This window comes from Salvelinus alpinus, chromosome 5 (assembly GCF_045679555.1).
Source record: "Salvelinus alpinus chromosome 5, SLU_Salpinus.1, whole genome shotgun sequence".
Classification (NCBI taxonomy): Eukaryota; Metazoa; Chordata; class Actinopteri; order Salmoniformes; family Salmonidae; genus Salvelinus; species Salvelinus alpinus.
In genome coordinates this window covers 57459111-57486269 of record NC_092090.1, presented here as the reverse complement: position 1 = coordinate 57486269, position 27159 = coordinate 57459111, and the positions used below count along the sequence as shown (strand labels likewise).

Below are 27159 nucleotides of genomic sequence, written 5' to 3'. Positions count from 1 at the left end.
GATTTTTGTTTTAGATTCCGTCTCTCACAGTTGAAGTGTACCTATGATACAAATGACAGACCTCTACATGCTTTGTAAGTAGGAAAACCTGCAAAATCGGCAGTGTATCAAATACTTGTTCTCCCCACTGTAGCAGTACTAGCACACGGTGTCACCCCCGCCTCCCGCCTGCTGTTTACCGGAGTCCTACTTAGGACTAGCTGGCTAAACTAGCACAGTGTCCTTCCCTCCCTTTTGCCAACACCTACCCTCGCCATCATTACCAGAACAGTGGGAAAACAGTGCCCGACAGGCAAGGGGGACGAAGGACACTCTACCGGTATGTACTAGCTATAGCTAGTTACCGTTGTCGCCCCAGCCACTTCTTCTTCTGTGGGGTTTATCGGGCAGCTGGCATCCAACCTTACGGTGCATTACCACCATCTACTGTAGTGGAGCGCACTTGCCTCTCGCCTATGTACTGGAGTAATGGCTTAATAATTGACCAACAGAAATATAAAGAGGAGTTCCACCAGGGGTCGCAGGAAGGCCGAGAAAATCATCAGGGACTTCAGCCACCCAAGCCATGCCCTGTTCTCCCCGCTTCAATTACTCAGACAAGGGTAATACAGGAGCATCATGGCAAAAACTGGAAGATTGGCCAATAGTTTCTACGTTCAGGCCATCAGGCTGCTGAATGGCCACCACTAGTCAGCTACTTGCACCCCCCCCCCCCCCCCCCATTCACTTAGTCCTGCATGTTGGAGCTCTGAGCCTGAGATGTTCACTGTACCCTGCAATCACACCTGCAACCCTGAACACAAAACCTGTGACTATTAAACACTGAATCGTAAAATAAAATCTGCACCTGTCTTGTGCTTGTCTGTACAGTGAACATCTCAGGCTCAGAGCTCCAACATGCAGGACTAAGTGAGGTAAGGTGAATGCACCAATTTGTAAGTCGCTCTGGATAAGAGCGTCTGCTAAATGACTTAAATGTAAATGTAAAATGTAAGTGAATGGGGGGGGGGTGCAACAGGTGTCTCTCCTTTTCCCCATTATCCCCTATGTATTTATACCTGCATTTTCTGTTTGTCTGTAGCCAGTTTGTCTTGTCTTGTTCAGGACGTACCAGCGTGTTTTCCATTTTTTCCTGTTTTCAAGTTTTGTTTCTAGTCTTCACGGTTCTGACCTTTCTGCCTGTCCTGACCCTGAGCCAGCCTGCCGTCCTGTACCTGCCTGACTCTGACCTGGTTTACCAACCACTGCTTGCCCTCGACCTGCCCTTTGCCTGGGGAAAAATACATTTTTGAGATTCTAACTATCTGCCTCCTGTGTCTGCATCTGGGTGTTATCCTGAGTTGTGATACAAACTGTTTGGGCCTACATAAAGCTGTCCCAACAGCAGAGCTTTCTTTTCAGCACCATGGAATGAATCCTTACCACTGCTACACCTGGTTATCAGCAGAGCCTTGTCTGGCAGCGAAACAGTTAATTCAGCCTCATTTACTGCCTTTTAAAAAACATAGCTGATATGACTGACTTGCTTAAATAAATGTGGGTTCTACTGACAATTGAGATGTAAAAACTATGGCATAAGAGGACGACGAGCGGATAAGAGGCAATCCGTAATTTTGATTAAGACAATAATGAGCGAGCTAGGACGGACATAGTCAATTTAACTATTTGTTCAGCACTTTTGAAATGTACAGCGACAGAATTCAGAACTTGGGCCGTTCTTACATTATTCTCCCTGTACATCAAGTCAGAACCGTAGGATAAATAAATGGGGAAAGGGACCAAGTTATTATGGTGAGGCACATGGGCTACTAACAGCTTACTACACAACATACACAGGGTATTACTTTCTTAGCTACAGACAGTATACATATCTCCCTGGCATATTACATAATTTATGCAGCAGCATACAATACATTTTTGGACTCACCTTGTTGTGCTGTGTTCACTTGAACAGAAAGGTGGCGCGGCGGTCCTTTGTGAGCAAATTTTGTCATCAAATTTTGTCATCAAAGTCTCTGGATTTATGGTGCTTTCAAGACAACTGGGGGAAAAAACAAGGTTGAATCATGATGACGTCAGTGATCTATTATTATTATCCATAATTTCTCTTCATATGACAAGGATTGAAAAGGATTTGCCAGTAGGTTGTCGACTTGATTCATGATAATGACTGCTAGCTTGCTAGCTAAGATTTTGAAAGTATGATGTTGACATGAGTCCAATCAAAGTTACAGTAGATATAACTTGACTTAATTTTATCTATGGCCAATGACCTTGAGCCTTCTTGGATGGGCACTTCTAATGTAACTCTATGGCAGCTTGAATTTTCGATCTCTACCCTTAGATTTTGCTGTGACGTAGTGTCCCTATGAGTGACAGAATACGGAGCCAAAGTAGAGAACATTACCAGCCCCTACGCTCTGTATTTTCCACTGGCTGCCCCACCACCAAAGAAAGCAAAAAAGAGACCAAGTTTGTATGCGGCTTTATTATTTCAATGATTATTATTTTAAAAATGACATTATTTGCAAACTGCTCTGCCCCACCTGCACTTGCCAGCAACACAATCTCACACTCAATTCGTGCAAACATGTACAAAAGTTTTTTAGCAGATTTTGTTTGTTTTTGTGGGAATCAATTTATGTGAAAATCATCAAGTATTAGGCGAAAACAAGCATAGAAAACAGTATTGGCATTAATAAATAAAAAACTACGTAAGGCTACTGGTTATATTATAATTATTTCAGTGACAACATGGTTGATTAACAATATTGGGTTGTTAACACATTTGTTTTTTTTTATATAAATAAATGTGAGACACAAAAAACGGCATCATGCCCATCATGCATAGCTAAAATAACTTTTTTTTAAATTCTGAAGTTTCCCCCCCATTTATTTTCCTATGAATTAAGCCACACAAAAACGCACGAAATCTGCTGAAATACCTTTTGTACAAATTTGCACGAATTGAGTTTGTGTTGCAATCAGCCATTGTCCCAGCAATTTGCGACCTATAGGCAATTTCAATTGCGCAACAGGTTAAATTACCAGAGATTCTCATGTGGCCCATTATATAAGACTAACTGTATTAGTGGGCTAGATGTAGTTTGAAGAGACTTGCACTTTCTCTTAGAGCTATTTTATAGCCTACCTTTTAGGAATGGGAAGACATTCAGAAGAGGAAATATATTTTACCTTTATTTAACTAGGCAAGTCAGTTAAGAACAAATTATTATTTTCAATGACGGCCAAGGAACAGGGGCAGGGCCAGAACAACATATTTTTACCTTGGCAGCTCGGGGATTCGATCTTGCAACCTTTTCGGGTACTAGTCCAACGCTCTAACCACTAGACTACCTGCCACCCCAAATATAGGTGATCAATGTTTATTTCTAGGCAATGTATTGGCCTAAACTATACTTTAATCATATTTATGAAGTACATTTCCTTGGAATGATAACTTCCCGGTGCTTCTCGGCTCATGCACACGAGCATCTGATATCGCAGTTATGGCTACTGAATTTGAAGCAGCAAGAATGATGACCGCGACACTTGCTACGTTTTGCATATAGGATGTAGCCTACATTTTAGGAGAACGATTTACAGGCAGAGACAAATAAATGGGTAATCCATATTTAGGGTATTGAAAATGAAAAGGCGCATCCTATGCGCGAGTTGTGCCTTTTCAATAATGATTAAAACAATTTATTGCACCTCGACTCACGTTGGTTGAGCGCCATTCACTTCTTTCCATTATCAAATATGTACCGGTATTTACAGACACAGTAGTAAACTACAGTCTAATCATGTTTAAATTAATGTAATGTTTAATTGAACTGCCACTTGATTCTCCAAACATGTAGGCAGTCTACTATTTTTCAATGAGATCACACATAGACGCGTTTAAACTCGCACACCAAACTAGTGTGAACAATGCGAAAAAAATGCTTTTAATACAATAGGTAGGCTAACGCATACAAAGCAGAAAGACGACCGTTTCCAAATAATCTGTGGGACAACAACAATATTTGAATCCCAAAATCGTCTGTTTGACAGCCCGCAGCATGAAAGATGCCGACCACGCCCCATTGATCTTTGTCTGCGACCCACGGGAATTGAGCCTTCTCTAGTAAGTAGCCCTGTGCTTGATGCCATAGACAACGAATTGTGGCGTAACTGAACTGCGGAGTGTTTCCACGCATGCGCATTTACACATTGTCTGTGAGCTAGCAGGCTAGCAACTGGCTATCAATATATATTGAAATACGTTATTGGAGCAGTTTTTCTTTTATTGTTTGGTAGGGAAATGGGAATTCGTTATGAACTGTCACTAAGACGAAGACGAATCGTTTCTATGTACGCCATGGATGTATCGTGTCTGATGTCGACCAGAATGCTAACTACAGTTTACTAGCCTCTAGCTAGTTTTCAGTTCATTCATTGACGTCATTGCAAGAAGAGCGTCCATGATTATTTTATGTGGCTAACCAGCTTGCTTACAAAAATGTATATTTTGTATACGATTATTACTTCATTAGTTTGCTATTTGATTTTGAAATGGATGAAAATGAGGAGATATTGCACGGACTTGAAAAGACTGGATGGGAAAACAGTTATCATTACTGGTAAGGCAGATAGATAGATAGCTAGCTAGATAGATAGCTAGCTAGCAAATTGGCTAACCTAGTAGCCGCGCATGCGCCGAAATGGACTCGTTTTAGCTATGTAGACCTAGCGCCAATCGCACATAGCGTAGCTACAATCAGTACCACAGAGTTTCTGGCAGTACGTCTGTTAGTTCAAAGGTTTTCTTGCCCAGGGACCGCCACCTAGTCGAACCGGCGACCCCCATTAGTAAAACAATTGAAATCATGTCTTCTCATCAGGTATATGATGATGGCAATTAGAAGTAATAAACATTTTAAAATTAATAGATTTGGTAACGTTACAGTTTCGTTATTGTGACCACATTGGAGAACAGTTCATAATAATGGCTGGAACGGAGGTAATAATGGAATGCATCAAACACATGGAAACCATGTGTTTGCTATACTTGCTACCGTTTCAAATATTCTGCTCCAGCCATTACCACGAGCCTGTTATCCCCAGTTAAAGTGCCACCAACCGCCTGTGAGTGACAGGTATAAACTAGAAAGATATCTTGGTGGCATAGAGAACATTTAGCTGTAAAGCACATTTTCTGCAATTCTAAAAGAAAAAAAATCTATTGATCTGGGAGAACATTTCGCAGTTTTGAAGCTAATTCCCAGCAATGATACAGTTTGTCATGGAGCTGAAAGACCATGTTTCTGTTTTAAAACAAATGTTCTGCAATTCTATGTATTTTGCCAAGGGAAATGATGTGTTCGTCTGCTCAAGCAATATACCAAAATCATTGGGCATTTCCCCTGAATACCCAGTTTTGGGAATGTTCTATACTCCCTGACTGTCTACCTTTTATTTGATTGTTAGTTCTCAAAGATGGTATTGTAAAAAAAATATATGTATAGTTATATGCTTTCTATCTTGTTTTGGTTGTTTAAGTTGACACCAAACCTGTTTTTCCATTCTGAAAATTACCACTTGCATGGCACGCCTAAGAATTTTCTATACAGAAAAACACTGTAAATGGCTCAAATTACTGTAATTTCCTCCGTATTAAAGGGATAGTTTGAGATTTTGGCAATGAAGTCCTTTCCTCAGAGTCAGATGAACAGGAACAGCTAGCTTGCTAACTGTTTCTGTTGATTTCCAGTCATTTCCCTAACACTAGTTAGCATTGGTTTGTGAAACTACCTTTAGCTTCCTTCATACTGGATGCAGAGACATAAGAATGGTGTCCACGGTGGTATTCTGTTGCAGCTAGCGATATTCATAAAATATATATTTTTTCACATAAAAAAAAACATGGGGAGCCGCAGACCCCAGTTTGAAAACTCCTGTGCTAGCTAATACAATACCCACTTGCAAAGGTTGAGTGAAGCATGAATTGATCTATTAAAACTTCTTCAGGCTGCAAGCCCGACACCGGTACACTTATGACCACATCCAGCTCAAGTGCAGGGCGCGAAATTCTAAATATATATTTTTAAAATATTTAACTTTCACACATTAACAAGTCCAATACAGCATTTGAAAGATAAACATCTTGTGAATCCAGCCAACATGTCCGATTTTTAAAATGTTTTACAGCGAAAACACCACGTATATTTATGTTAGTTCACCACCAAATACAAAAGAGGACAGACATTTTTCACAGCACAGGTAGCATGCAGGTAGCATGCACAAAGCCAACCTAACTAACCTAGAACCAACCAAACTAACCTAGAAACAACTTCCTCAGATGACAGTCCTATAACATGTTACACAATAAATCTATGTTTTGTTCGAAAAATGTGCATATTTGAGCTATAAATCAGTTTTACATTACTGCTACCATCACAGCTACAGTCAGAAATAGCACGGGAGTAGCCAGAGTAAATACAGACACCAACGTCAAATACCTAATTACTCATCTTAAAACATTTCAGAAAAATATATGGTGTATAGCAAATGAAAGACAAAGATCTTGTGAATACAGCCAATATTTCCGATTTTTTAAGTGTTTTACAGCGAAAACACAATATAGAGTTATATTAGCTTACTACAATAGCTAACACACAACAGCATTGATTCCAGGTAATCGGTAGCGATAGCACAGTTCGACAGATATATGAAATAGCATCCCAAATTGGGTCCTACCTTTGTTGATCTTCCATCAGAATGTTGTACAAGGGGTCCTTTGTCGAGAACCGTCTTGGTTTGGATTCAGAACGAACTCTTTCCCTCTTGAATTAGCAAGCACACTGGCCATGCGGCGCTAACCTCTCCTTCGTGAACAAAGTCATACAACGCAACACGCCTAAAGTCCCGAATAAATGTCAATAATATAATAAAACTATATTGAAAAAACATACTTTAGGATGATATTGTGACATGTATCAAATAAAATCTAAGCCGGAGATTGTATTCGCCCATAACGACAGCTTTCCAGAAGGCGATTCCAGGTCCAACTTCGCGCTTTCGAAAAAAAAAAAAAAATGGCGGACCCCTCATTCCAAGATGATGTATTCCACCTCAGAACAAGATAATCAACTCATTTCTGCTCTCACTTCCTCTTGACATCCAGGGGAAGGTGTATGACGTGTATGTATAGGCCTAAGTGACATGCCCATTTATAGGCAAGCTCTTGAACAGAGACCTCGCTTTCAGAAATCTCACTTCCGGATAGGAAGTGGGCTGCAGAAGGAGTTCTGTTTCACATAGAGAAATAATTCAAACGGTTTTAGAAACTAGAGAGTGTTTTCTATCCAATAGTAATAATAATATGCATATTGTACGAGCAAGAATTGAGTACGAGGCCGTTTGAAATGGGCACCTTTTTCCAGGTTACTCAATACTGCCCCTGCAGCCTGAAGAAGTTTTAACATGAAATAAAACAGGTAACACCTCTTAGGGTTGTTACTAGTTACCGCAGGCACAAAGGCATAAACTCAGCTTTTTTTCTACAATTTCTCTTAAAATTTTATTTTAACCTTAACCACACTGCTAACCTTATGCCTAATCCTTACTTGAAATGAAGACCAAAAAGCTCATTTTTGTTTTTATGAATTTATACGATATAGCCAATTTTGACTGTGGCTGTGCTATCTAGTGTAAACCCTCTCAGAGGGAGGATTAATGTATTTTTTTAAAGTCACAGTGCTGTTAGCAACCTTACCCCCCTTATTCAGATGTTTAATTGATGATATCCTCTTATTTCACGTTAATATATTATCACTGTTTAGTTTTTTTAGACTGTTTGTAGTCTATTTCACAACATTTGCTGTACATTAGAGCTACATCATTGGACATTATGGCTTTGTAATAATAATCATCATCCATTCTCTCCCTCCCTACCTGTCTCTTTTAGGTGGCAATGCTGGCATCGGCAAAGAGACGGCGGTTGCCTTGGCGATGCGAGGTGCCCGTGTCATCATAGCTTGCCGTGACGTGGACAAGGCTGAGAAGGCGGTGAGGGAGATCAAGATCAGGGGTCACAACGTTAACGTCCATCACATGGAGTTGGATTTGGCCAACATGCGCTCCATACAAGACTTCTGTAAGACCTTCCTTCAGCGAGAGAAGAGGCTGGACATCCTCATCAACAACGCAGGTGAGAGAGAGGAGTCTGTGACACCCTCATAAAGAAGCCCTTAGACCACAGGTGTCAAACTCATTCCACGAAGGGCCGAGTGGCTGCGTGTTTTCGCTCCTTCCTTGTACTTTATTAATGAATTAGGTCACTAATTAGTAAGGAACTCCCCTCACCTGGTTGTCTAGGTCTTAATTGAAGGAAAAACCAAACACCTGCAGACACTAGGCCCTCCATGGAATGAGTTTGACACACCTGCCTTAGACTCTTTGGCATTCAGAGCAGAGGTAGTAAACTCAAACATTAAGCAATCTCGCTTGCTAACCTCCCCCCTTCACTCACAGCCATGCCCAGCGTGCTGGACTGGACGGAGGACAACTTCAGCATGTGTTTCGGTGTAAACCACCTCGGCCACTTCCTGTTGACCAACCTACTGTTGGGCCGCCTGAAGGATTCGGCCCCCAGCCGCGTGGTCACGCTCACCTGCTCCAACTACAAGTACCAGAAGTTAGACTTCCAGGACCTCAACTATAACCTGCTGCCCTTCTTCACCTACTGCCGCAGCAAGCTGGCCAACATCTACTTCAGCCAGGAGCTGGGTAGAATGATGGAGGGCAAAGGAGTGACGACATACGCTGTGCACCCTGGTGAGGCTTGAAGCACTACTGTAAACTTAGATTAAATTTGTCACACTGAGACAATGATAGATTATGACTATTTAAAATAATCTAATGGCCAAGAAGACAGAGAGGAAAGGGGTGACCACCTACGCTGTGCACCCTGTTGAGGCTTGATGCACTAGTGTCTGTATCAGTGTTTCCGATGTATTAATTTAGCTGTGGTCCTGCGCCATGGCAAAATCATTGCTGCCACTGCAAAAACATAGTATTTCTACGAAACGTACTTTCAATACAGTTTTGTTATGCACATTCACTTTTCCTCTGTACAGACAGTGCATTCGAAAAGTATTCAGACCCCTTGACTTTTTCCACATTTTGTTACTTTACATCCTTACCTAAAATTGATTAAATACAAAATGTTCCTCATCAATCTACAAACAATACCCCATAATGACAGAGCAAAAACAGGTTTTTGTAAATGTTTGCAAATGTATTAAAAATAAACAACAGAAATACCTTATTTACATAAGTATTCAGACCCTTTGCTATGAGACTCGAAATTGGGCTTAGGTGCATCGTGTTTCCTTAGATCATCCTTGAGATGTTTCTACAACTTGATTGGAGTCCACCTGTGGTAATTTCAATTGATTGGACATGATTTGGAAAGGGACACACCTGTCTCTGTCAGGTCCCACAGTTGACAGTGCATGTCAGAGCAAAAACTAAGCCATGAGGTCAAAGGAATTGTCCGTACTACTCCGAGACAGGATTGTGTCGAGGCACAGATCTGGGGAAGGGTACCAAAAACTTTCTGCAGCATTGAAGGTCCCCAAGAACACAGTGGCCTCCATCGTTCTTAAATGGTAGACGTTTGTAACCACCAATACTCTTCCTAGAGCTGGCCTCCCGGCCAAACTGAGCAATCGGGGGAGAAGTGCCTTGATCAGGGAGGTGACCAAGAACCCGATGGTTACTCTGACAGAGCTTCAGAGGTCCTCTGTGGAGATTAGAGAGCATTCCAGAAGGACAGCCATCTCTGCAGCACTTCAAAAATCAGGCCTTTATGGTAGAGTGGCCAGACGGAAGACACTCCTCAGTAAAAGACACGACATCCCGCTTGGAGTTTGCCAAAAGGCACCTAAAGGACTCTCAGACCATTAGAAACAAGATTCTCTGGTTTGATGAAACCAAGATTGAACTCTTTGGCCTGAATGCCAAGCGTCACGTCTGGAGGAAACCTGGCACCATCCCTACGGTGAAGCATGGTGGTGGCAGCATCATGCTGTGGGGATGTTTTTCAGCGGCAGGGACTGAGGGACTAGTCAGGATTGAGGGGAAGATGAACGAAGCAAAGTAGAGAGAGATCCTTGATGAAAACCTGCTCCAGAGTGCTCAGGACCTCAGACTGGGGCGAAGGTTCACCTTCTAACAGGACAATGACCCTAAGCACACAGCCAAGACAACACAGGAGTGGCTTCGGGACAAGTCTCTGAATGTCCTTGAATGGCCCATCCAGAGCCTGGACTTGAACCCGATCGAACATCTCTGGAGAGACCTGAAAATAGCTGTGCAGCAACACTCCTCATCCAACCTGACAAAGCTTGAGAGAAACTGCTGAGAAGAATGGGTGAAACTCTCCAAATACAGGTGTGCCAAGCTTGTAGTGTCATACCCAAGAAGACTCAAGGCTGTAATCGCTGTCAAAGGTGCTGCAACAAAGTACTGAGTAAAGGGTCTGAATACTTATTTAAATTTGATATTTCCTTTTTTTCTAAAAAACTGTTTTTGCTTTGTCATTATGGGGTATTGTGTGTAGTAGATTGGTGAGGAGAGAAAACAATTTAATCCATTCTGGAATAAGGCTGTAACGTAACAAAATATGGAAAAAGTCAAGGGGTCTGAATACTTTCCAAATGCACTGTAGATCATTTGTCCTGGTACAACATCGTTCTGCAGGTTATTTAGTCCGGGTACAGCACCGTCCTCGATACTGCTCTCTAGTCACTGGAGAGACAGGCTGAGCGTGCCAGTCACTGTTACGGAATACATATTAGGAACTTTGTCATTCCTCATCCTCACCTCTCAATTAGTAAAGTCTCAACCTTTTGGGGCGGCAAGTAGCCTAGTGGTTAGAGCGTTCGACTAGTAACCGAAAGGTTGCAAGATCGAATCCCCAAGCTGACAAGGTAAAAATATGTTGTTCTGCCACTGAACATTTAAAATAAGAATTTGCTCTTAAATGACTTGCCTAGTTAAATAAAGGTAAAACATTTAAAAAATGTAACCTGCCTGCACTGGTCAACCCTCTCCCCTTTCCCCTAGTCAGCTAACTTCTTAGAGAAAATGTTTCTGTTTTAAAGATAATTTCCTGCAATTCTACACATTTTGCCATGGGAGAAAAATGTGCAGTTTTACAGCTAATTTAGTTTAATTCTAAACGTTTTTCCATGGCTTATGACATGTTCATATGCTATCCTGTGAGGGGGCCCAAGCTTTAGGGGATAGTCTCAGCTTTCTGTAAGTATACATATTTCTCAACTCTTCATTTTGAGGAAATACCACCACTTTACAAACGGAGTAGCCTATGTAATTTAGATAATGCGCAGGCAGAACGGAACGGAGCACGCCATTTGCGATGAATACATGAAGTAGCTTTTAGGCCTACCCATGGAAAGTTTTTGTAGGACAATCATTTTACTGTGGTTATTCCTTAGGTGGTTATTTATGTAGCATATATTAGCCTAGGCCAATATGCACAAAAAAAGATGCAAGCAAATACATCTGATAATTCTATTTTGACATGTTGCACATCATAATATCCATCATGGTGGCAGGTAGCCTAGGGGTTAGAGCGTTGGGCCAGTAACTGAAAGGTTGCTGGTTCGAATACCCGTGCCGACAAGGTGAAAAATCTGTCGACGTGCCCTTGAGCAAGGCACTTAACCCTAATTTGCTACAGGGGAGCCGTAGTACTATGGCTGACCCTGTAAACCAACACATTTCACTGCACCTATCCGGTGTATGTGACAATAAAACATCTTAACCAGCATTCATGTTAGATGAAATAGCTAACTTCTATCATGTCTTACTTGGCACTGGAAAAACTGTCTAGAGCCCTGCAGCTAATGGAAAATAACTGCATTAAAAAAATACATAGTTATTGAGCAAAATGGGTCAATTTATTGTGATCTATTTTTTTTCTCTAATCTGCACAGTATACTGTATACTGAAGCATTTATAATATAAAATCAACTCCGCCCTCTGCTACTACAATTTCCAGAGGAAACACTGGTCTGTATACTGTAGATTATATACGAATACAGTCATAGCTATAGATCAAATAGTCATATAATGAAACGGCCAGGGTGATGGAAGAGATGGGCTGACTATTTGTCTCACAGTGGCATGCACACAGACATGGTTTCAGAAAATGGAGGCACAACTCTTGTCGATTGAAAGTTAATTGGTAAGTGATTAAAAACGTAAAAAAGAAAAGACAACACATTTTAAAACAAGGATAGCTACTGGATACCCCCATTTTGGGGCACAGAATCAGTATGTGGGAATTATTTTATGCATCACACTTACATCTCCCTCCGTTTTCCAGGCTATGTTCAGAGCAGTTGGACATATCACTACTCCATCCTGTTCCGTATGCTGGTGCAGGTGATCATGTTCATGTTTTTCGTGCCGTCTGAGATGGGCGCTCAGACCGTGGTCTACTGCGCCGTGTCGGACGAGGCTGCCAAGCACAGTGGGGGATACTTCACTGACTGCCAGCCCGCCACGCTGAGACCTTTCGCCAGAGACGCCGGTGTGGCCAAAAAACTGTGGGAGGCCAGCGAGGGGCTGGTCAAACTGGCCTGAGAAAGGATGAAGGCTTCGTAAGGCTTGTAGACGTTTTTAGCCTGGAATACTCACTGAATATCACTCTGTTTTACTACTGTTTTTTTAAACAAAAACAATGGTTTAAGGGGTATGATATTCAGTTTTGGATTTCCAGTCCAAGAGTGTTTTCCAGGTTTGTTGAAATATTAATGACTCAAATAAAAAATACATTCCCTCACACTGTTGGCTTGCAATGTTTCACTGTTATGATGAATAAAAGTTACTGACTGTTAATGTTTTGATCAAAGCATTAAGAAGGTCAGTAGACCAAAATGTTAACGATCAAATTATACTATGAAGCTTTGCAAGAAAGAAATTTGTGGGAACATTATTTTGGTCAAACTAGCCTGAAATTACTTTTATTGTTTTTGTTATTGTTTAAAAAAAACATTTATTTGTCTTCAGGGGACCTTATTGTGAAGTATGTCTGTGTTTCTTTTTATGAATGGGGAAAGCATTGTTTAACATTTTTATGGTTAGCCTTTTTATTGCTGTCCTGAAACAATTGAATGGTGATGTGAAACATGGCTGCTTTTTTTTCTGTTGCAATAAAATCTGTGGCAATAAAGTCCTGTCTGATGTCTTTTTCTTCTGAGTGTACAGGGAATGTGGTGTTGTTTAGTAGAGCACATTTCAGAACACTCGGTAGGAGAAGCATGCAGCTGGTGTCCACAGAGAAACAGATCAGGGGAATTGGATGTGCTTCACCAGTTCCTGAAAGAGGAAGATGAGGCCAGACTGGCTGCACTGAGGGAGAAGGAGGCGGGAAAGATGATCGCCAGAGAGATACAGAAATGATCTCAAAACAGCACTGCACTGGAGCAGAAACTCCCCCAAAAAAGAAGATGTCATTTCTCACAGACTAAAAACACACCCAGACAAGCTACAGTGCACACTGCAGGATCCACAGCTGGTCTTAGGAGCGGTGATAGCTGTGGCCAAACACCTGGGTAACCTTCTTCAGAGTCTGGGAGAAGATGCAAGGGATCGTCCGATACACTCCTGTGATTCTGGACCCCAACACTGCTGAATGTAGGCTATATCTGTCTGATGGTCTGACCAGGGTGAGAATTTTAGGCAAAAGGCAGCATTTCCCTGACAACCCAGAGAAGAACTGGGCTCTGAGGGGTTCAGCTCAGGAAAGCACAGCTGGGAGGTGGAGATGGGGGACCAGAGAGTCAGTCAACAGGAAGATGGAGTTATATATAGGCCTAAAGTATGGAGTCTCGGCTTTACGGCTGAAGAGCAGTGAGTATTGGGCAGGCGGTAAGACTCCCCCTCTAAGGAGACCCCAGAGGATCAGTTTTCAGCTGAACTATGACAGCGGGGAGGTGTCCTACGAACCCAAAGGCATGACACACATCTACACGTAAAGACACGTTTACTGATAAACTGTTCCCATACTTCTCTATAGGAAAGCCCGGTGATACTATCTACCCTGATATACAGATCTGACAATCAGAGGTGTCTCTGACAGCAATGTAGTCCCGATGAGGTGTGTGTGTGATAAATATTAATGCTTTGGTTTCTAATGAATATGTTTTTCTGTTTTGGTAATACACACTAAGAACTGTTTATTTATGCGTAGTGAATCACAGAGTAATGCTTTTATGGTTGGGTTGTAACCCTGCTCATGCTGGGGATGTTGCACTGCTGGGTTTCCGTCATCTACATGTAACTGTTCTGGCTCATAATTATGGCCAGAATAGATCAAATGGAATGGCATCAAACGCCTGGAAACCATGTGCTGGATGTATTTGATACCATTCCACTGATTCCGCTCCAGTCATTACCACGAGCCCGTCCTCCCCAACTAAGGTGGCACCAACCTCCTCTGGTTTGTTATGAAGATTCATGAAAGAAATAGATAAGCTTTGTACTACAAGTCACCAGATTTCTACACAAGACTCATTTCACTGAATAGGACTTAGAGGACAAAGGCCAAGGGCATAATGTCTGTGATAAGTTCAAGTTTAACTCTAGGAGAGTAATATGACAGTGTGTGTTTATAGAGAGATGATGACATAGGGAGGATCTGAGATTGTCTGTATTTGTAAATAATTTCTCCAGAGGTCTGATTTCTATCTCATTAGTTTTTGTTATTTCTAAAATAATTTTTCAAAATAAATATTGACTTTTAAATATTGAATGAATAATATATGGGTAGCCTTATGCTTTATCTGTATATGCTTTACTAATCAATATCAAATATGATATTCTGATTTGAATAATATCACATATTATTTAACATGAATCATCATCCTGTTACATCAAACTATGTATGAATCGAAAGTATAAACTGTTAGCCCAGTTACACTGTCAACATTATATTATTGTAATATTATTTGCTAATCTCTGTATTGGATTAACCATTGAAAAACAAACAGATTTCTCCTCTCATCAATAAAAAGCAAAGGAGGAAGTCTGACCATTAAGATGATCATTAACTTATTTTTATTTAAATTGTCATTTTATTGATAACACCTTAACACATTTCCTTAAGTTTGAGAAACACATGTAGCACATTGGGGTAGCACAATAATCAGAAGAATCAGAGAAATATAGGTTAAATATATTCTACAGAAGAAACCCAAATGGACAAAAACAAAACTAAGACCCAACTGCAGAGAAGTTATTGAATAAAGTTTTTAAACAGAGGGACAAGGAAAATAGTTAAATAAATACTACAGAGAGATACTAGCTCAGTGTTGTCAGTACAGGTGGTCTAGTCACTGGATGGATGCACTTTGTATTCCTATTGTTTAAAATGTTTCCAAAATTAACTAAACGAAACATAGTCTATTGGAACTGATTGCTTAAAAGTTTGCTATTTGGAAAGTTACTTCAGCATCCACAGCCTTTACAATCTCAGACAAATCTGCCCCCCTATCAGCTAGTTGTGCTTAATTACATGTAAGAGTGCTCTCTAATGGGGTTACAGAGGAACTGCAGGTGTTCTTTATGTATCCTTTTTGAGTAAGTCATTATTAAGTGCTGTTCCTCTCAAAGGGCTGAATCCTAACTTCCATTTACAGTGGTTCCTCATTTAAAAGTTGTGTCATACTGTTGTGCAGTATGCTGTGGCTAGGATCCAGTACGTCGCAGTGCATGCCATTAATGCTCACTTTAACCACCAGGGGGCATCTTTGAGCCCATCTAGGCCTACTCCATTTTCTACTATCTTTGATTGTTGCTGTTTGAGATTATGCATTCCCTGTAAGTAAAATGTCCACTTAGTCTACAGTACCAGTGACATCAATGCAATACTCTGTTAAAAATGTACTTAAGTGGAAGTTAGGATTTCCCCCCAAGTCCACATGCAAGTTCAGTTGAGAAGGAGTCACTGGAAATGCTTATGGTTTCGAGGTGATCCTCTCTCTACTGTATGTATAAAAGTAAACCACTCTGGATTGACCACATTGAGCTCCATATAAAAGCATGCTATAGAATCATCATTACATGTTCATCATCATCATCCTTGTCATAATCATCAATATCAAAGTCAGCCTCTCATCTATCTTTGTTATGTCGTCTCGAGACAAAAATAGTTTTATGCACTTAAAAAGCTCAGAAAATAGATTGAGAAAGGTTTAGTATACCAGCATTCAGTAGAAAATGAAAGATTAGAAGACAAATCAGGGTTAACACCAAAACTAGTGTCCTGTTGACTATCATGCAAAGAAATGCCAGCTAAGATGCTAGTTAATACATGCTGCTTTGTACATGCTGCTATTTCTTTTTTTTTGGAGAGGGGGAAGAGGTCGGTTCACATGGTTGGTTAGCTCGATCACTCAGGAACACTTCTAGGGACATTAGAAGAGGACCTCCCTTTACATTGTTTTTAATTCAACCTTTATTTAGGCAAGTCAGTTAAGAACAAATTCTTATTTACAATGACGGCCTACCGGGGAACAGTGGGTTAACTGCCTTGTTCAGGGGCAGAACGACAGATTTTTACCTTGTCAGCTCGGGGATTCAATCCAGCAACCTTTCGGTTACTGGCCCAACGCTCTAACCACTAGGTTACCTGACGCCCCAAATCACAATGCAACAGAGAGTAATTTAACATTTACGTGAGCTGTATATCGAGGGGAAAACTAAATAAAACATTGAAGAAAAAGCACATAACTGACCAATAAAATAAATAAATAAATAAATAATAAAATAAATATAAACCTGAGGACTAACCAACCGGCTGACCGCCTCACTATCCATTGAGATGGACAAAATTGTCGGGCCAATAGTGATGAGACACTTCCAAAGGCAGCCAATCACAGGCAGGCATAGCAACTATGGTGGTAGGACGGCAAAAAAAAAACACTCACTTAGATCCAAAATGTGAAACTTCGATCAACTTCCTGGCTAGCTATATGTTGCAGACGCCTGACAGATCTCACAGCGTCTGGATAGGCATTTAACATATCAGCTAACCCCATCCTATAATATATTATAGTAATCGGATACCCGACTGCACAGTCCACGATGTGACACGCAAACCATCTGTTGATGAAATGCAACGACTGTGATATAGTCGGCCTGCAACATTACCAAACACTCCAGAGCTGATTTTTCTTCATATACATATACATGGGTGTGTGAAGCCATCTCTTCCTATAACATGTAAATCCACCTGTCCATCTCTCGCTGGCACAAACACAATGAGTAGTAACACTAGTCAATAACATGCAATAGTAACACAAGTCAATGAAGATGATATTACAAATGTGAAAATATAATAATATACATAAAAATCATAACAACTGTAAGTCGTGGACTGAAGGCAGAGGACTGATAGGACCGCTGAAATAAAGCCTCTCTCTCCTCTAAAATCTCCATCATGTGGGAAACCAACACAGGAGCTATCCCCTTTTACACACAGTCTTCTGGATACCCTGAGACCTCAGTCACATTTCTCCACTCTAAAATGAGCAGCAACAACTAGAGACCACAGGACAGAGGGACAAGGTGTATGCAACGTAAACACCCACACATTTACTTGACCTCACCACTAAAAACACCTGCTACCTGCAGACTGCACAGGCCCACATCTCTCCAAACCAACAGCATTGCCTGTTAGCTCTCCATTAAACTCCACTAAACATATTAAACAGGCATGGAGCCCTAGGCACGGCTCTATGCAATGCAGGACCTCAGTAGTGATGCAGTTTCCAGATTTTATATAGGTTCAGAGTGCAACTGGCTCAGGGTTGACATGTGAGAGAATGGACAGTTGCACCTTGCGACGCAGTATGGATTTAAGTGTGTAAAGGCTTCATCTCTCCTCACCAAAGGTTCTATAAAGTATCCCTGTACAGAAAGATGAGATGTGAGAGGTGTTATAGGTACTGGTACTGTTTAAAAGAGACTGCAAAACTGTTTTAAGATGTTGAATAATAAGTAGTGAAGCTGATATGTATGGACACTATAGCATAATACTGCTGTGTTATTGTTTATTCACTTGTTCTATAGCGGCTGTAAAATTCTATAGAGGCCTCATTTGCAGTGTGTGCAGTGCAGTGCAGGAGGTGCAGTGCAGTGTACTGCAATACCTAATCGAACCACCGGGAGCACTGGGGATCACAGAGCCTTCCCACACACCAACAGCCAACACCAGAGAGTAAGAGAGAACCGGTAGGTCTATCCTCTGAGATATGTTAATAATAATAATAAACACAACAAAGGCAAAAACATGATTAATGTGAAATACAATAAAAGCTTCTGTTACTGTTGAATCTCATTTCGTACAGTTGATTGTGACCAGACGACGGAAGACACCAAACCAAGCCAACCCCATTTCCAGCTATTCACATTACAAAGCTGAAAATTCAAACCAGTTGATCAAACCGGCCACCTGTGGACTAATAATCCCATGTACCTGGTTCCACACACACACACACACACACACACACACACACACACACACACACACACACACACACACACACACACACACACCACACACACACACACACACACACACACACGTACGCACAGAAACACACACGCACACACTTCTAACATTCACACACTCGCTTCCTCCACACCACGTCAAACACCCCCCTCCTCCCCAACGTTGTTTTTCTTAAACATGAGCTTTGGTCTAGTATAATAGAATAGATTAAATGCAAGGAGCTTATACAAAAACTGCCAATACCATTTTGTCACTTAAAAGCCACAATAGAAAACAGCCACTGTGAATATTGAAAAACAACATGCTTCCTTAAAAAGATAGAGAAAACTAAAGATTTCCTTCAACTCTAGAAACCACTGGCATCAATCATTTGAATTATACAAATTACATATACAATTTCAATTGTGTAATAGTAATAATCATAATAATAATAGATTTGACTTAAAACTTTACATACTGTATTTCCTGTGTAGTGTTACCCAACACAAGTGAAGATTCACAAGAGGAAGAAGAGGGAACATCATGTGACATAAGACAAAGAATCAAATGCACAATGCGGCCAAGAAAACACCCCAACACCCCCCATCATACCCCTTGAAACACTCCCTACCCACAGCCCAATATTAGCCAGTGGTTGTGTTGGAGGAGTTGGGGTTGGAGAAAAGGGGCAAAACGTGAACTGTCCAAAGTTTGGGCTTGAGGGGGAGAAGGGGGTTGTTGTTGGAAAAACAATAGATTGTTGTCGGATGGTTGGTTGGTTGTTGAGATGGTTGTTAGTGGGTACAGTGGCGGGTGGCGACAGGCAGTCGTAAAAAAGAGATGCATGCTAGGTAACTAGTGTGGGAGGCGTCTGGCGCTGCGGACTCAGAGCCACCCGACACTGGACTTGATCTCCCTCTCCCTCTCTCTCTCTCCAGCAGAGCACTCGTGTTAGATGTGGCTATGGCATTCTACTCCTGAAACACAGGAGACACAATTTAACAGACTTTTCACGTCTTATATTCCTGAAAACAAGTTTTCAAAACAGTGTGTCTGTGCATGACTGTGAATGTGTGTACACACACATGACACAAACATGTTCTACACACCTCACTGGAGTGGCGCGGCAGGCGCACCCGAGCAGTGGAAGTGAACGTTCTGCCACTTGGAGTCCCGGCGGTGCCATACCCTAGTCTCCTCTGATTGGCTGGAGCGCGGATGGCCCTGGCCATCAACGAATTGAGTGAGGCGGATGTAGGCGATGCAGGCAGCATCCTCTCCAATCAGGTGGACGTGGGGATTCAGGATTGTGGTGTGGATAGGCTTACTGTTCTTAGACAGGACTGGAGGGAGTGAGTGAGTGAGTGAGTGAGTGAGTGAGTGAGTGAGTGAGTGAGTGAGTGAGTGAGGGAGGGAGGGAGGGAGGGAGGGAGGGAGGGAGGGAGGGAGGGAGGGAGGGAGGGAGGGAGGGAGGGAGAATGGTAAAGAAAGGGACACAGAAAGTAAAACACTAAATTAAAATGGTGATTTGAGAGAATAGGTTCGGTCATTCTATATCTAAAGATCAAAAGGTCCTTCAAGAAAATGAGTCCCAAACTACAGTATGATATCGCTTTCTGGTGCTCCCCCAATCCTTGATGCTGGATTAGGTGCATGTGTTTCCCCCAATAGAATATAAAGCATCTCTGCAGTTCTTACGGTTCTCAAAGTAGAATCTGTGGAAGTCCATTCCCTCCACCAGGTTGCCCAGGGCCTCAGGTTCAAAGGAGGTCAGACCAGGATCACAGATCTTACTGGGGAGAGGAAATGTAACAGTATAACTTTAAACCGTCCCCTCGCCCCGACACGGGCGCGAACCAGGGACCCTCTGCACACATCAACAACAGTCGCCTACGAAGCATCGTTACCCATCGCTCCACAAAAGCCGCGGCCCTTGCTGAGCAAGGGGAAACACTACTTCTAGGTTTCAGAGCAAGTGACGTAACTGATTGAAACGCTATTAGCGCGTACCCGCTAACTAGCTAGCCATTTCACATCCGTTACAGAAACACGCATTCATGTCGTACACATACAGGCACGCATGGACGCACACACACATTCTGATACATGCTCACACTAAAAATGACTATCAATCATAAAATCCTTCTTCTAACCATCACACACACACACACACACACACACACACACACACACACACACACACACACACACACACACACACACACACACACACACACACACACACACACACACACACACACACACACACACACACACACACACAGATGAACTCACGCGTATGCCTCGAAGTCTCCATTGTTGACAGCCTCGATCAGCTGTTCAGTGATCTTGATGATCTCTTGTTTGCGTGCTGTAGGAGGAACACAGCATAGAGTCAGACACACAGTGGAGAGAACTAGTTGCGTGCAGTTAATGTGCACAGTATCCACCTCAGACACACAAACACACACACAAACCAACAATCTTGATCACGCTTATAATAAGCAACAAATCCTGTATTGCAGTTTTTTTTCAATCACTTTGGTGCAATTTTCAAAAGTATTTAGTCAACTTTCACAATGATCATCAAAAAGGCAGTTATGTCATACCTCTAAGCACATGTTCAATTGAATAAGTAAAACACAAATTCATATACTCTCCTTTTCACCAGACTTAAATCAGTGTTTCATTTAGAAATACATGTTTCGCATTGTAATACACGTTCATATAAAGTAATTGCTTTTCACAATGCAATGTTCACATTACATTGAGAAGATATCGTTATGTTGTGTTTTGGTGATGAAATCAATGTTCTCATAGTATTTCACAGTAAACTTATATTTTGGATGAATGTTTGTGTGGTGAAAGATGTATCCAAACACAATGAATGAACAATGAAATGTGTTGAATATGAGACTTGCGTTACAAGTGTTACAAGTTCTGAGTTTTGTACTAAGATTTTTGAAAACGCACCACAGCGATTGAAAAGAAACTGTAACCAACACCAAAACGACAAACAAACACAACCAGTTGATAACTCTAGCATAATATCACTCTGCAGTGAATGTTAGTTGCTACATGTTACACCACACAACTCACCATTTTCACTTCCAACAAAAAAACAGCACACAGTTAGTTGTGTTTTCCTTGTTTCCCCTAGGTAGGATCCAAAGACCCTAAAGCAAATAAAGGCCTTTACAGCAAAACTCAAAACACGCTGCAAACCCACCAAAACAATCTATTCAAACCAGTAAGCCTAGAGGCCCCTTTTACCCAACAGAGCTCGGCAAGAGGCCAGCCTCGCCTGATATATAATGCTAGAGAAACCCTCGTTAGGGCTTTGGAGTGCTTACCAAACACGAGTGGTGTCACAACATGCCCTATACTATACCGTGAGTACAGCCTTCTGATTGGCTGACACTCTGGGGTCAGGGGTCATGTCCAGTACTCACTCTGAGAGGTGAGGGAAAGGCTGGAGGGGGACATGGAGGGAGGAGGGGAGGTGGGGTGTGATGAGGGGGGGCTGGGCCTGGGGGCTGGTGCCACCTCTACCTCGGGGGGCGCAGGTTTGGCGGGGGGAGGGGCTGGGGCAGGCGACCGGCGAACATTGCTCACTAGGTCTGAAAGACGGGACACTGGTCGCAGGGACAGAGGGATAGAGAAAGAGAGAGAGAGAGAGAGAGAGAGAGAGAGAGAGAGAGAGAGAGAGAGAGAGAGAGAGAGAGAGAGAGAGAGAGAGAGAGAAAAAGGAAGAGAGCGCAAAGGAGCAGGAGAAAGAGGGAGAAGGTGTAGGGGTAGAAAATATCACAAAATTAAATGACGGTGAAATAAAAAAATACATTTTAAAGTATAAACAGAAAAGGGACATGTTCCATTCTAAATGGACTTATTACAAACTGACTTAGAAGGAAGAATATGAAACATATTCATGAAGACCTCTCAAAACACAGATCCTTCTCTTATGAGTGAATAGGGTTCCATTTTTGATGCGGCCCTGCTTGTCTAAATACTCTGGTCCTGCTATAGTCTACTTACGCTGCATGGGGGTGTGAGCCATGGGTGGGGAGGCAGCGACAGAGGGGTTGACTGGAGGGGGTGGAGGTGTGCTGGTGGCCGCTTCCCCGTCAGACATGGGCCCTGACGCCTTGCGTACAACGCCAAACAGGTCTGACAGCTTGGTGGCTGGACGGACGGACGGACGGACGGACGGGGGGGGGGGGGGGGGGGGATATGAATGAACTGAAAAAGAAACTGAATAGATTCCCAAAGAAGACGGCATGCCAAAAATAAGAATAGCGCAAGCAGAAACAGAATCCCTGCATGCGTCCATTGGGACTATGATGCTGCAAGGTTGCGGTTCTGTATTTGTCCACACGAGGGAGACAGTGAGCTGCTACACACACAAACACACATTGTGGGCGGAATAGGGATGGCTCCAAATCAAAAGACAGGAGAGGGGGATGGACAGGTGGAGATAGAGAGAAGGGAGGAGTGAGTGATGAGATGCATCAGATCAGTGTGTGCATCTTTAAATCTCTCTACATGGATGCCACAGACAGCTATTGTATGCTAGGTTAGGCTAAATTATGCTTTTAGGCTAGGTTAAGTTTAGTCACTGAGTTGAATGTGACAGTGTGGTGTATCTAGTCATCTTTTCCTAAAACAGGCTTTATTCACAACAGTCTAAGGACAGGACTGTGTTTGACATTTATATTGGCCTTTGAAATCCTTGGGTGGGCCGCCTAAGCGTTTTTTTTTTTAGATTTGAGAGAAATAAGGTTTTTGTGCATATGGAAAAATGATGGGATATTTTATTTCAGCTCATGAAACATGGGACCAACACTTTACATGTTGCATTGATGTTTTTGCTCAGTATATGTATGTATGTATGTATGTATGTATGTATGTATGTATGTATGTATGTATGTATGTATGTATGTATGTATATATATATATTTTACACACATTTATTTTACTAATATGTATTTGTCATTGATGTGTTGGTGTCAAACTGGTGGCAGTTGTGAAAAAAGTCAATAGTTGGAAGAGTTCCAGAGTTAATTTAAAGGCTGCCATTGTGTGGCCTGTGTGCACATGTATGCCAAAGCCTAAATGGTTTTGAATCCGGCCCACTGCCCTTTGACAAAGAAATTATGAAACTAAAGATGTTGATTAGATGCTTTTTACATTAACTGAATTATTTGATTAGATGCTTTTTTAATTTCATTATTTTCTCTTGAAGCATATGGTCTATCTACTAGAAACTCATAGACAATACGGACACAGATATATTTATATATGAATCGTTTTAAAATAGTTATTAAAGTGTAAATTACCAAAGTTACCATAGATTGCCATGCATTTTCTGTTAATGACCAAAATCAACAAAGATTCTGGTAACTTCGGTAGATTACCGGTAGTTTTGCAACCCTAGTCAAGCCACTCATCATTCAAGGTTTCAGTGTTCTAAAAAGATGATATGATGGTGAGTATACACACAGGGGGGTTGTGTTAGCCCTAAGTCTTGTGTGTCTGAGCATCTATACGGAAGTGGGTATGTGTGTGTGTGCGTCACACTGCACTTCGGGGTGTGCTGACTTACAGTACATAGCGGGCGAGGGGACCTGGGGCTGTGGGGCAAAGGTGTCAGGCTGGGACTCGGTCTTTACTGAACTGTTTATACTCTTCCCTGATCACACACACACACGCACACGCACAGGACGACAGAATAACGAGAAGAGATAGAGGGAAAAGAAGGAGAGGGTGAATGAATGAAAGAATGAATTAACAAAAGAAAGAAACATAAGATTGAGCAGGTGGATGGAAAACAAAGGGATAAAAAACCTACTGATGATTTCCGAGCTCTGTATTTAATCAGGATAATTTTCTGTATCAGTAGAACAGATGTATTATTATACGTATTTGAAGGCAGTATGTGTGTGTGTGTGTGTGTGTGTGTGTGTGTGTGTGTGTGTGTGTGTGTGTGTGTGTGTGTGTGTGTGTGTGTGTGTGTGTGTGTGTGTGTGTGTGTGTGTGTGAGAGTTATTAAACACCTCCCCATGTCTTTTCCATTTCCCCTTAGGTCTATGTTGTGGTAAGATGTCAATAAGGTACCTCATTTGTTATGTGGTTTAATGGGAAGTTAATGGCCAGGCTGTCACCGATATAATTATGATCACAGTGATAATGACTATGGATGTGTCCCATCCTATTCCCTATACACTGAGTATATAACATTAGGAACACCTTCCTAATATTGAGTTGCACCCCTCCCTTTTGCCCTCAGAACAGCCTCAATTTGTCGAGGCATGGACTCGACAAGCTGTTGAATGCGCTCCTCAGGGATGCTGGCCCATGTTGACTCCCACAGTTGTGTCAAGTTGGCTGGTGGACCATTCTTGAAACACAGGGGAAACTGTTGAGTGTGTCTTGCCCATTCACCCTCTGAATGGCACACATACACAATTCATGTCTCAAGGCTTGAACGTACTTATTTAACCTGTCTCCTCCCATTCATCTACACTGATTGAAGTGGATTTAACAAATGACATCAAAAAGGGATAGTAGCTTTCACCTGGATTCACCTGGTCAGTCTGTCATGGAAAGAGCAGACATTCTTAATGTTTTGTATACTCAGTGTATATGCACTACTTTTGACCAGGGCTCTGGGCACTATGTAGGCAATAGGGTGTAATTTCGGACGCAGGCCATGATAATTGGGAATAGTAGTAACACAGATGAATACCGGCATCTGTATGCTAGGCATATCTGTCTACAGCACAGGCTTTCCAACTAAGCACAATGTCATTCCTCTGACTCCTTGGAACTAGTGATCTGTCTACTGTCTAATACAGTAATACTGTCGAATACAGTAGACAGGAGAAAGAGCAACAAGTGATGTCCTATTCAGAGAGTAAAGACGAACATACCAGGAACATACCGTACCATACAGATAGATAGTGTACTGTAGTACAGGAGGAGGTATTCTGCCCAGCTCAACAATCCACCAACCCAAAATAAACTTTGAGCAAATCCAGTTCACTTGACATGCCAGTCGACTCTTCATTGTCTCGTCACAATCATAAGCACGCATGAACACACACCCAAACACACACATACATTATACGCACACACACACACACACACAGACATACACACCCTTACAATCTAAGAAATCCAAACACACACAACCAGATAACCTATTAAAACATGAGCACAAAATCCAACCAAACTCCCATGCCGTATTCTCTCTCACCTCAATCGAGTAGATTCGTGTCATGATCACATCAGACTAAAGTAGTGAGACTTACGCTACAGTAACAGCACATCTATTAGCGCTCTGGTGCTATGTATCCCAGGTGGCGCTGCTACAGTAATGCGTCTCCGACTCCTCCACATGGCTCTGTTTCCTGCCACAAGCTAAATATACACACAAGGTGCCCTTGGCCTGCTTCTGTGGGGGGCTACTAGTGCAGGGAGCTGGATACCTAGCAGTGGCACAGAGAAGGACGGTACAAAACAGCTCACTCTTACTTTGGGGGTTAGAGTTTTGGGGTCGGAGCATAAAAGGAAGGTACAATTCAATATGTCAGGGAACATCAACTAGATCAGCCGCGGGCCATTTTTTTCTTGAACGCTGGTCTGGGGGACGGAACATAATTACAAATAATTTGTAGATTGCAAATTGACCGCAAGAAGCCCAAACGTTTGACTAAAACATAATAATTTCAAACCTTGCTTACATTTGTATACGGTCATATGTCTCTGTATTATGTGTGGGGATACTTGGGAACAGATTTCTTAAATTAAAATCACTTGGAGCTGATTTTCCGAGGTTTTGACAGTCTTTTATGTCCAACATATTGCAGGGCCGCCAGTTGGGAAACCCTGCAATACAGTCTCTACTGTAATACTTCACACTGGACCACCACATTAGTGACCTGCTTTAGGGAGATCTTATTGTTCTCAGCTCATGGACACACACATACACACCTCATTGGAACTACATCACTGTCAGAGCCAGCTCTGATTGGCAGATCTGTACAGTGTGTATTCCCCCCCCCCCCCCCCCCTTCTTGGATTTCTTCACATTCTATTGTGTTACAAAGTGGGATTAAAGTTGATTTAATTGAGAAAAAAATTCCATGATCTACACAAAATACTTTGTAATGTCAAAGTGAGAAAAAAAATACATTTTTTTTAAATTATGAAAAATGTAACACTAATATACCTTGATTAGATAAGTATTCACCCACCTGAGTCAATGCATGTTAGAAACACCTTCGGGCAGCGATCTTCTTGAGTTAGTCTAAGAGCTTTTCACACTTGGACTGTGCAATATTTGCCAATGTTTCCTTAAAAAAATTCTTCAAGCTCTGTCAAGGTGTTGGGGTTCATGGCTAAACAGCAATTTTCAAGTCTTTCATGGATTTTTAAACCCTTTTTAAAAATATATATTAGGTTTCCCCATTAGCCAACGCCAATGGTGACAGCTTGTCTTACTGGGGTCCGACACATAAAGAAAAATACATTACAGACAAAAGACTACAATTTACATACATCAAAATGTACTGTAGTGTGTGTGTGTG

At 41.8% G+C, this 27159-nt stretch overlaps 2 protein-coding genes across 35 annotated transcripts in view; one reads left to right on the top strand and one right to left on the bottom strand.

The window, feature by feature from the left end:
• Positions 1–13249, top strand: part of LOC139576376 (retinol dehydrogenase 14) — a 183784-nt gene extending 170535 nt beyond the window's left edge. Inside the window, exons 1-4 of one of the 3 annotated variants that reach the window (XM_071402458.1) lie at positions 4014–4129; positions 7952–8194; positions 8518–8820; positions 12401–13249. In XM_071402458.1, coding sequence (XP_071258559.1) covers positions 7996–8194; positions 8518–8820; positions 12401–12660 — 762 coding nt within the window. In that variant the 5' untranslated portion in view covers positions 4014–4129; positions 7952–7995 and the 3' untranslated portion in view covers positions 12661–13249. The other 2 variants (XM_071402456.1, XM_071402457.1) reach the window with 2 other exon arrangements.
• A 1869-nt stretch (positions 13250–15118) lies between these two features.
• The window catches only part of camk2b1 (calcium/calmodulin-dependent protein kinase (CaM kinase) II beta 1), a 94090-nt gene continuing 82049 nt past the window's right edge, over positions 15119–27159 (bottom strand). For 16 of the 32 annotated variants that reach the window (XM_071402427.1, XM_071402432.1, XM_071402419.1 and 13 more), the window contains 7 exons: positions 24174–24260; positions 22607–22753; positions 22024–22206; positions 20867–20942; positions 20270–20364; positions 19681–19914; positions 15119–19548 (listed from right to left, as the gene is read on the bottom strand). In XM_071402427.1, the coding sequence (XP_071258528.1) occupies positions 19682–19914; positions 20270–20364; positions 20867–20942; positions 22024–22206; positions 22607–22753; positions 24174–24260 (821 nt within the window). In that variant the 3' untranslated portion in view covers positions 15119–19548; position 19681. The remainder of the gene's footprint in view (positions 19549–19680; positions 19915–20269; positions 20365–20866; positions 20943–22023; positions 22207–22606; positions 22754–24173; positions 24261–27159) is intronic. The other 16 variants (XM_071402450.1, XM_071402452.1, XM_071402451.1 and 13 more) reach the window with 1 other exon arrangement.